General features: G+C 36.3%; 1 protein-coding gene across 1 annotated transcript in view; it reads right to left on the bottom strand.

Moving 5' to 3' along the window:
• Positions 1 to 2,725: 2,725 nt before the first annotated feature.
• The window catches only part of LOC135214106 (histone H3.v1-like), a 149,374-nt gene continuing 141,209 nt past the window's right edge, over positions 2,726 to 10,890 (bottom strand). Inside the window, exon 3 of the mRNA XM_064248229.1 lies at positions 2,726 to 3,017. Coding sequence (XP_064104299.1) covers positions 2,726 to 3,017 — 292 coding nt within the window. The remainder of the gene's footprint in view (positions 3,018 to 10,890) is intronic.

Genomic DNA, 10,890 nt, shown 5'->3' with positions numbered 1-10,890 from the left:
AGACGGAATATATATATATATATATCATATTATATATATATATATATATATATGTATATATATTCTATATAATATATATATAGTATATATTATAATATATATATATATATATATAATAAAAATATATATATATATATAATATATATATATATATATATATATATATATCTATATATAGTATATTATTATACCCTCCGACCGGCAGCTTCATTGCAAAGTAAATCCATCAACCAGAAAAAGACGCCAAAATAGAAAAATTGAATTTTTCATTCACAGCACCTTCGCTCCCTCCCCCCGCACCCCCCCCCCCCATATATAAATGGGAAACACGCCGTAATACCCTTGTTTTGTTATGCATATGAATATTAATACGTTGATTTGCATCTACACAGATAGGATTTGAATGACATTATACTCACATAGGGAAACCCCCCCCCATTTTTTGCCCCACTCGAATCGGATTTAAAGACTAATCTCCCTTGTGTATATCTCGAATGATTAATTACTATTGATTATTTTTTTTATTTTTTTCAGAAATTAAGTGGGAGAAGCAGATTTGAAAGCTACAAATGTTAGGTATATATTTTATGAATAGTTTTTTTTTTTTTTTTGTTATGACAACGTTGTGGATTATTAAAAATACAGAACAATGTTGTAGCGTTGGAGAATTTACTTAGTATGTAGATTTATTCCTTGAAACGTAGTTTAAGCTTTTGAGCAAAAGTAAACTTCGCTTTTTTTTGATGTTCGCATGTATATTTTTAGACCTAGAAATTTGTATATCTATAATTCCGTATGTTTGAGTTTTACGTTTTATTTTGGGGGATTCGTTAAAAAGAGGCTGATGAATTTTATACATAGTTTTTGGTATGCGTGTGTGTGTGTGTGTGTGTGTGTATGTGTGTATGTGGAACTAATATAGGTTTTTAAACTGTTATGTGTATCGATATATCTGTACATATTTTCCGTGTTTATAAAAAAAAGGCACTTTCACTAAAATGTAATAATCTGTTTAAAATTTTATGCAACTTCTCTTCTCATGTGTACATAAATTATACAAAGAATTTATATATTGAATGGAGGACAGAATTTTCCCATTAGAAAGAGAGTAGAAAACAAATTCTTGTATTGTTCAGATTATTGAAAGTACATCAACAAATAGTCGTAGGTGTGATTACAAAGGGAATAAATGTTTTATTTCTAACAGTTTGTGTGTGTATTCGTTCTGTACTGCCCTAATTTCCATATTACGATGAAGTATGGAACTTACTTTTCTTTTACGCAGATCACATTCGTAAGATTTATAATGTGACAGGCTTTCTCAAGCGATGAAAGATTTTTTTCTTTCTTTATTTTGAAAAAAAATAATTTGTGATACATTATTATCGTTTAGGTTCCTTCCTTCTTCCTTTTCATCGTGTCTATCTCCTACACTCATATTTTAGTGTCAAAAGTGCCATTGATAAATATTGTACTACTTTGAATTTGGAAAGTACTTAGACAGATATAAGAATCATCCCTCTTTTGCCTAAATGAATTCGGGTCGACGTCAGTCCCTATGGCAGCATCCTTACGTAATTGGGAGACGAAACTTACGCAATAGAGATGAATAACTCAAGACTGATCTTCGGAGAAGTATCACTTCAAGTAGAGAAGATGATGGCTGCTCCAGCCGAGCTTTATTGGATGGCTCCCTGGAAAAGCTCCCTGGAAAAGCGCTTCCATTCTCATCATCGGCGCTGGAGCTTCTCTTTTTCCAAGGAGAAAAAAGAAAGTAGATCGGATTTCTTTTCGTCCGACTTCATATAAAGTTGCTTAGAATGACTTTTCTATTTAGAGATGCGCTTACAAGGCCTGTAATTTTTTATTTTCCATGCTCCCTTTTACTTTTTCAAAAGATGATCATCCTTGATCCGAAAGAGGAGGAGGTAAAGTACACGAAAGGAAAATTGCTATGAATCATCTCGTGATCAGGAAAGAATAGGAGGCGGGAGGGGAAGGAGGAGGAGGATGGGAGGAGGGAAGGAGAGAGGAGGATGGAGGATGGAGGAGGAGGAGGAGGAGGAAAGGAAGAGGGAGAGGAAAAGAGGAAGGTAGGAAGATGAAGAGGAAGAGGAAGATGAGGAGGAGAAGGAGGAGGAGGAGGAGGTAAAGTACACGAAACGGAAAATTGGCTATGAATCATCTCGTGATCAGGAAAGAATAGGAGGAGGAGGAGGAGGGAGGAGAAGGAGAGGATAGAGGTAAAGCAGTACACGAAATGACAATTGCTATGAATCGTCTCGTGATAAGGGAAGAGGAGGAGAAGGAGGAGGAGGGAGAGGAAGAGGATGAGGGAGGAGGAGGACGAGGAGGCGGGGGAGGAAAATGAAGAGGAGGAGGAGGAAAATGAAGAGGAGGAGGAGGACAATGAAGAGGAGGAGGAGGAAAATGAAGAGGAAGAGGAAAGAGGAGGAGGTAAAGTACATGAAATGAAAATTGCTATGAATCATCTCGTGATAAGGAAAGAGGAGGAGGAGGAGGAGGAGATGGAGGAGGGAGAGGAAGGGGAGGACGAGGAGGAAGGAGGAAGAGGAGGAGGAGGAGGTAGGAGTAGGAAGGGCAAGTGGAGGAGGAGGAGGAGGAAAAAGGGATTGGAATGGCGGAGGATAGGAAATGAAGGAAGGAAGAAGAACAAGAAAAGAGGGAGGTAAAGTAACGAAATGAAAATTGCTTAGCTAATGAATCATCTCGTGATAACGAAAGAGGAGGAGGAGGAGGAGGAGGAGGAGGAGGAGATGGAGGAGTTGAGAATTTCAGCGGGAATTGGGATAAGGGAAGCGTTCTCAACAAGGGTGGGATGGAGGACCGATGGGGGATGTTGAGTGGTTGGAGGGGGTGGGGGATTGGTTGGTGCAAGAGATGATGCGGATGGAGCATGTTGGTGGGTTTGTGGGGCAGGGACTTCATCATATCCGCTTAGCGAGATCTCCAGAATGGCGAAAAATCTCTCAAAGGCATTACGGGCCTCCAGTTCTCTGGGGTAATAACCGAACACTTAGGCTAAATTTGTTCTCCCAATGTATACATATTTCCGAGTGGTAAAAGCTCTTGAGTTAAGAGTGGTTAGGCGGCCGACAATGGAGAGAGAGAGAGAGAGAGAGAGAGGTAGGTCTCTGAAAGCTTTCTCAGTTCTCTTTCTTTCATTTTTCTCTATCCTTTATTCTCTCTTATGATCCAAAGAAACAAGAAAAACTATCTTTTTGGCTGTCTGTCAGTTCATCTTGATGAGGTAAAACAGGGAAGAGGCTATGGGTATTTGGTAATCAATAAATACCCATTTTTCTCGCTGTAGCGCATCTCTATCTCTCTCTCTCTCTCTCTTTTCTCTCTCTGTTTGTCCTTTTCTTCTTCTATCTCCCCGCGATAAGGAAGCGAGGAAAAAGGAAGAGGGAAGCTGAATAAATACATATCGCCGCACACCCCCCTTGGATGGGTTTATACAAGGCCCCCTGTTGATTCAGTGTGAAATTTCGTCAATAACCCACTCGCACAAAAATGTTCCCGAGCGAGCAAACAAAAGGCGTTTGCTTAGCGTTTACTTAAAATGAAAGAGAAAGTGGGGATGGGACCACACTCCTTTTAGGGCTTTGAAAAGAGGCGATGACACAATATGATGTTATGGTAATGTCAGAGTTTCGTTCTTTTTCATTTTTTTTCTTTTTGGTTTGTCTTTCTTAGTGAAGTGAGTGGAGATGAGTAAGAGAGCTTTCTGTCCCACGTCATTTCATTTCCCAGTACACGTCATTACCGCCGGGAGATGAGCAAGCAGAAGAGGGTCATTCAATTCTGGGTACTCTGGCTACCTACTGTGTCAATATTTTTCTCAGGACAGAAATTTGTCCTGAAGAGGAGAAGCAGTGCGATTTTCTCACCGTTTAGCAGCATCCGCATCTCTCTCTCTCTCTCTCTCTCTCTCTCTCTCTCTCTCTCTCTCTCCTCTCTCTATTATTCAAGGAGATATAGTGTGATAGAGAAGGAGCGAGAGAGGATTTGCTGGTCACTTTTTTTTTATTTATTTATTTATTTTTTACCAGAGATATATGCATTTGTTATAGCTTCAGTGATCTCTTAACTCCCCGATTTCATCAAGAAAAAAAGTGTGAAGAAATCGAGAAGTTAGGAGATCATTGTTGGTATTACAGAGACACGCACATTCCCCCATACCCCCTCGCGCGCGCGCGCGCGACACACACACACACACACACACACACATATATATAATATATATATATATATATATATATATATATATATATATATATATATATATATCATATGTATATATAATACAATATATTGTATATATGTATATATATATATTATATAGTATATATATATATGATATATATATATATATATATATATATATATAGATAGATAGATAGGTAGGATAGATAGATAGATAGATAATGTTCACCTCGCTTCTTATTATTTGTCGAATACCCAGTGTTAGCTTACCTAATTGGTCCTATCACGTTCTTACATTGGTGCTTGACTATATATTGTGAGCTTACATTTTCATGAGTTAAATTATAGTGCATTTTTATAGCTGAATATCTATGTTATGAACATGGGCGCAGTGTAATTTGTTACGTAAATTTAGTTTATTTTTTTTTCATTTATTCATTTATGTATCTTTTAGAAGTATTTCATATTTATTTATCTATTTGTTTCTTTATTTATTTATTTATTTATTTATTTATTTATTTATTTATTTATTTTTTTTTTTTTTTTTTTATTTATTTGTTTGTTTTCGTTAATGAGAAATCAACACAGTCCCTGGTAATACATGCCGACCCCCGTTCTTTGCCTTAGCTTACTCCCAGTTTTTGGAATTCTTCTTTTTCTGTTTTTTCAGTCTCATAATCGTCCATCCTTCTTTTTGTGTTAAAACAAAATTTTTTACAAAAATTTTTTTACTTCACTTTTCTCCCGTCAGGTCTGGGCAGGTTAAGTTCACTGGTTCGGCCGTACAACGGTCTTTATAAAGTAAAAAAATTTGTCATCGTATTGTTTTCGTTGCTGTCGTTGATTTTGATTGTTGTTACTCCAGTTTATCCTTTTAAGTCATCAAGCTTGCATTGAGCCTGCACGGGCTCTTGCTTCATTAGAGACCATGTATGACAAGAGTATGTCAGCCCACCCGTGTGATACTACCTATAGTTGGTTGTTTATTATTTAATGAGAGGTTATTTATTTTATACCGAATTCGAGGGGGAATACGTGCAGTTGAATGCAATAGCGAAAGGTATGACTCGAAATAACGTTCAATATATAACTCCTTTAACGGCTCAGCTAATCCCGTTAGAGAAACTCGCCATTAACTTCAAAGCTGGCGATTTTCGATTGCAGCCTCTCGCGTTTGGGATGTGAAACCCCCCTGCGGTCTGATATTTGATATGCATACTCTGCCATTGATATGTATATACATCACCGACATATATCCATATATGTATGCATGTCTGTCTACGCTGAGACACGTGGCCTCATTTTTCTTTTATTTGTATGTCCTCTTAAAATGTAGTAGCTATGCATATGCATGCGCATTTTAGGAAAAATGTAGATGGCTCGGTTTTTTCGGAAATACGTATATATCCGTGTGCGCCGCCTTGGATTTGCATAGATGGTGTCTGATGGGAAACATTAGCAAAATATTTTTGAAAAGATATTGCATACCTTTTGGTTTTTCACAGTTCTGTCAAAGCAGAAATTTTATGTTTTTGACTCTATCAAAAGATTATTATTATTATTATTATTATTATTATTATTATTATTATTATTATTATTATTATTATTATTATTATTATTATTCTTATTATTATTATTCTCCGCGAATTCGAATAATCTCCAGTAAGCTTTCGCTCTTAATATGTGTTAGTGCATTTTGGTACTTTATGATCGTCAGGGCAGAGAGACTATGGTGAAGTTTATATACATAGACCGAGTCAATTAAAATTCATGACAGCTGAGTTTGTTATGAAAACTGGTCGATATCGCCGCTACATTTAGTTAACAGTGTTTCTTTTTATGGGGGTGCTGGGCGGATCAGACCGACATTGGTGTAAAATCTGGGCAAAAGAGAAGGTTAATTTTTATAATCTCTTATAAAAGTGCCTTTACTGTAACATGTCTTTCGATCAGATCTTACACCTATTAGGGCCTGACGAAAAATACCAATAATGAAAGTCATCGCCCATGGAATTTCGATGCAATTGCGTGTCATGTAGTCATTTTGTTTTTATTTTCTTTATCCTAAAATTGCCTCTTTTTGGTTTGCATCCGATGGGTCTATTTGATCGAATATCGGTCCTCATGGAACATGTGGGTATCGTACTCGCCTATCAGTCTGGTATCCCGAGTTCGCTCCCCGCTGCCACCAATGCGGCACCAGAGGTATTTATTTCTGGTAATTAGACATTCATTACTCGATATAATATGGTTAGGATCCCACAATAAGCTGTAGGTCCCGTTGCTAAGTAACCAACTGGTTCCTAGCCACGTAAATAAATTTGTAATCCTCCAGGCCAGCCCTAGGAGAGCTCTTAATCAGCTCAGTGGTCTGGTTAAACTAAATGTACTTAACTTTATTTTTAATCGAATATCTCTCCATATATCTCAATTCAGTGATGCCTTTTCTTAAGCGGGGAAGCTGTTAATTTAGAGAAATGAGTTTACACGACGGAGGCGGGGGAAGTCAATTTCCCTTTTTTTTCTTTATCAAATTATGTTGGATAGTTTAGGCGTAATGACACCTTTTTCAAAGAAAGGAACATTGTAAGTTTTCCTAACCGGTAAAACATGCGACATCTCTCTCTCTCTCTCTCTTCTCTCTCTCTCTCTCTCTCTCTCTCTCTCTCTCTCTGTTCTCTTACCTAAAGGCATGAAATTTGTTTTTATATTGGCGTAGAACGCTATCTAAAATTAATTAAAATCTTCAAGACGTAACTGATGCGTCATTAAAGAAAAATTATGTACTGCCCTTTTATTACGTGACGAAAGATTTTGTATTTGACAAACACACATCTAATGTCTAATGTATATATATATATATATATATATATATATATATATATATATATATATATATATATGTATATGAGTCATATCTCATTACCGTGCTGTCAAAAGCACTACAACGTTACCGAGGTCGAGGTGGGTTGATGCAGTCTCCAAACTACGAATACCTGAGAGCGACAGGTATTTGTAGGCGAGAGACGGCATAAACTTACAGCCTCTTGCGGTGGCGGTGTGGGTTTAGCTTCACTGTCGTCTTGGATTTGTTTGGTTTCGATGGTTCGCGCCCGGGAGCCGACAAGTCTCTTATCGCCTAAAAATTCCCCTTCTGTTAAGCATATATGAAAATATATTAATTCGAGGTAGAGCGAATTAGATATTAAAGGACATTTGTTGCTCGATATATATATATATATATATATATATATATATATATATATATATATATATATATAATATTATTATTTTGTCTGATATGAAATTCATAACATTGCTTCCTTGTTTCAAAAGACAGATAGACCACTTATTCTTATGTTGAAGGAATAAGAGTACACACACACACACTCAGAAAGAGAAAGAGAGAGAGATTTTTTTATCGTTTCAACACGTCTCACCAATAAACTTCAATCAGACTTTCAAATGAGAATGAGAGTGAAGCCTCTGAGAGAGAGAGAGAGAGAGAGAGAGAGAGAGAGAGAGAGAGAGAGAGAGAGAGAAATAATAAAAAAGCCGAAAAAACAAAATTAAGCATTATGGAAATGACTTCATCCTGTGTAAATTCAATTGGGAACCGTCTTGTATCCTTTTTGTAGGAGAACTTTAATAAGCTGAGTCTCAATTCGGATTACTTATTCGTATTTAGGTTTTCGCTTCTTTCTTATCTTCCGTTTTTTCTCTCTCTGGGAATATAGGATTAAAAGGGGGGCGTTCCGTCGAAATAAAAATTCCTACGGAGAGAAATTTGAAGGTGAAGTTGACGCTTGTGAATGAGGTACAGATATAATTTTCTAACGAAGTGATATGTTAATGTCTTTCGATAGAGCTTGCGCCATATTGTTTGTGTATCTGTTTGTGCATTGGTTAAATTTTGGATGAGATTAATGGTGAACACTAAAATAATACTTTGAAGCTTACAGGATGTAAAGTAGGTTTAGGAAGATTAAAAAAAAACACAAAAAAACTACTGCTTATGAAAATATCCATTTGCGTAAAGAAAACTTTTTTTAAAAATGGTTTTTCTCTCTCTACTCTCTCTCTCTCTCTCTCTCTCTCTCTCTCTCTCTCTCTCTCTCTCTCTATTTCTCTATTTTTTTTTTTTTGTTTTTGTTTTTTCTGTAACTGCCTATATATATATATATATATATATATATATATATATATATATATTGTGTGTGTGTATATATATATGATGTATAATATATATATTTATATCTATATATATATATATATATATGTATATATATATACATATATATATATATATCAATTCAAGCTACAAATTATATATATATATATATAGTATATATATATTATATATTATATATATATATATATACGGAGAGAGAGAGAGAGCATTAATTACAAGTCTTGTTATGTATGTAGTGTGTGACTGAATGTGTATCAACATTCGTAAACACACTTAAAAGTCACACGTCATTTATCCGGAGATGGCTGTTGTGATTAAATGGCTTTGTCACAGTAGACAATCATTTTGTTTTAAACATATCACGTGGATTCCATGTCCTCTACTTAAGACGTTACTGTTTCGGAGTGTTTGTCTTTAGATTAATCTGGCCTATGCCAGCAGGGGTATGGCTCCTGTGGCATCGTTTTGTTATACCAAAAATACCAAAATTGTCTTGTTTTATTCCTTCATTATGAAAGTATCTTGTTCAGTTTCCATTCTTTTAGCACGTTCCTAATGCTCGGCTGCCAAGATACAACATTTTTAATTAAATAATAGATTTATTACAGGTACTTATAATCGAAAGTTCCTAGGGAAATTTGCAGTAATAATGCTATTACACATTGCTTCTGCATTCTTTGTACAACATTTTAACTTGGTAAACAGCGTTTCAAATGAAGTCCTTACAACTCTCTCTCTCTCTCTCTCTCTGCAGGGAGGAAGTGTCATCAGTGCACTTATGGGTTGCACTGTAGGCATTAATGGTTCTTTGCAGTGTCCCTTCGGCCCCTAGCTGCAACCCTTTTCGTTCCTTTTGCACTACCTCTAATTATATTATCTTTCTTCCATCTTGCTATCCACCCTCTCATAACAGTTATATCAGAGTGCTTCTGCGAGGTTTTCCTCAAGTTAAACCTTTCAAACCCATTAGTCTTAGTTTCCTTTCCAGCGCTGAATGACCTCATAGGTCACAGTGCTTGGCCTTCGGCCTAAACTATATTCCATTCCATTCTCTCTCTCTCTCTCTCTCTCTCTCTCTCTCTCTCTCTCTCTCTCTCTCTCTCTGACTTTTGTTGACATTTTTATAAGAACCTATTCAGTCTGGGATACTTAAAAATAAAAAGAAAAAATTATTGTGGAGTACAAAAGAAAATTCCGCGGTAATTCCTGTGCCCACACTGACAACCTTACAAAGAAGCAAAAACAGGGCAAAACAAATGCGACGTTCTGAGCAAATAAAAACCTCTCCGGTGGAGAAAGCGAAAAGGCTTAGAAGGGGGCGGGGGAAGGACGAAGGATTATAAGAACTTACTGCCTACTTGGATAGACCTTAGCTTCGCCATCCTATACCGTCCTATAACAGCTAAAACCCCCAGCTCGACGACAGCTCATCCTAATCGTAATCCTCCAGATGTTTGATCTCTTTTCACCAGCCTTCATCTCCTGAGCAGGCAGGAGCTATAATCTCTGTTTGCCCAGTGGCTTTCGTGAGCTGTTTAGCATCCTCGTAACAAGGCCTTCCTCGCGGAACCCTCTCGCGAGGAGAAGATAAACACTAGAGGGTCATTGTGGGAAATTCACACAGGATCTGTTTGAGAAAATGAAGTCAGACCCTCCAGATTCCTGGGACACCGGATCAGTCAGTATGTTGGAGGTTGGAAAGATAGAGTAGGAGAATGCTGGCTTATTCTAGGTAGGAAGAAGAATGGAAATTATATTATTATCATTATTGCAGAAAATGCTTTCAAATAAAGAAAACAGCTTATTAGAAATAAAACGAAATTATTTTATTGTATTCAGTGACAAAGGATACGCATGAAAGATAGAGTAGGGGAATGTTGGCTTATCCGCGGGTAGCAATAATTACAATTATAAGTAGGGAGAAGAGTGGAAATGATATTAGTATCATTATTTCAGAACATGCTTCCAAATAAAGAAAAAACTTAGTAAAAATAAAACAAAATTATTTTATTGTATTCAGTGACATAGGATACACATGAAAATAAAAAAAAGATGAATAATAAGGGAAAATTGATCTGCATTTCAAAACCCATAAGTACAAAAAACAAGTTATGAAAATGAAAACAAAGCGCATGAAAGACCTTTGTTAATTGTAAGTGTGACATTGTGGCGCTTCATTAGTATGAAGGCAAATGCTGAGGGTACCGTTATAACTGTATAGTAAAACGCCATGCCTATCGACTGTGTGTGTGTGTGTGTTTATAACAACTGTAGTTTATGGTTAAATTTGTCAGTGTGTACATAATTTTATACACTAGTAGAGAAAAACTAAATAAATATCCTCTCCCATTATATCAGAATGAGGTAGGTAGTCGCGTGATTAATTTTACGCCGTGTGTGTGTGTGTGTGTGTGTGGTGTGTGTGTGTGTGTGTGTTCAAAAAGAGAGTAATATTACAATACATTTGA

The sequence above is a fragment of the Macrobrachium nipponense genome, chromosome 11 (genome assembly GCF_015104395.2).
Source record: "Macrobrachium nipponense isolate FS-2020 chromosome 11, ASM1510439v2, whole genome shotgun sequence".
NCBI classification, from domain to species: Eukaryota; Metazoa; Arthropoda; class Malacostraca; order Decapoda; family Palaemonidae; genus Macrobrachium; species Macrobrachium nipponense.
The sequence above is the reverse complement of the archived record's forward strand: the minus strand, read 5'-3'. Positions and strand labels throughout refer to the sequence as shown.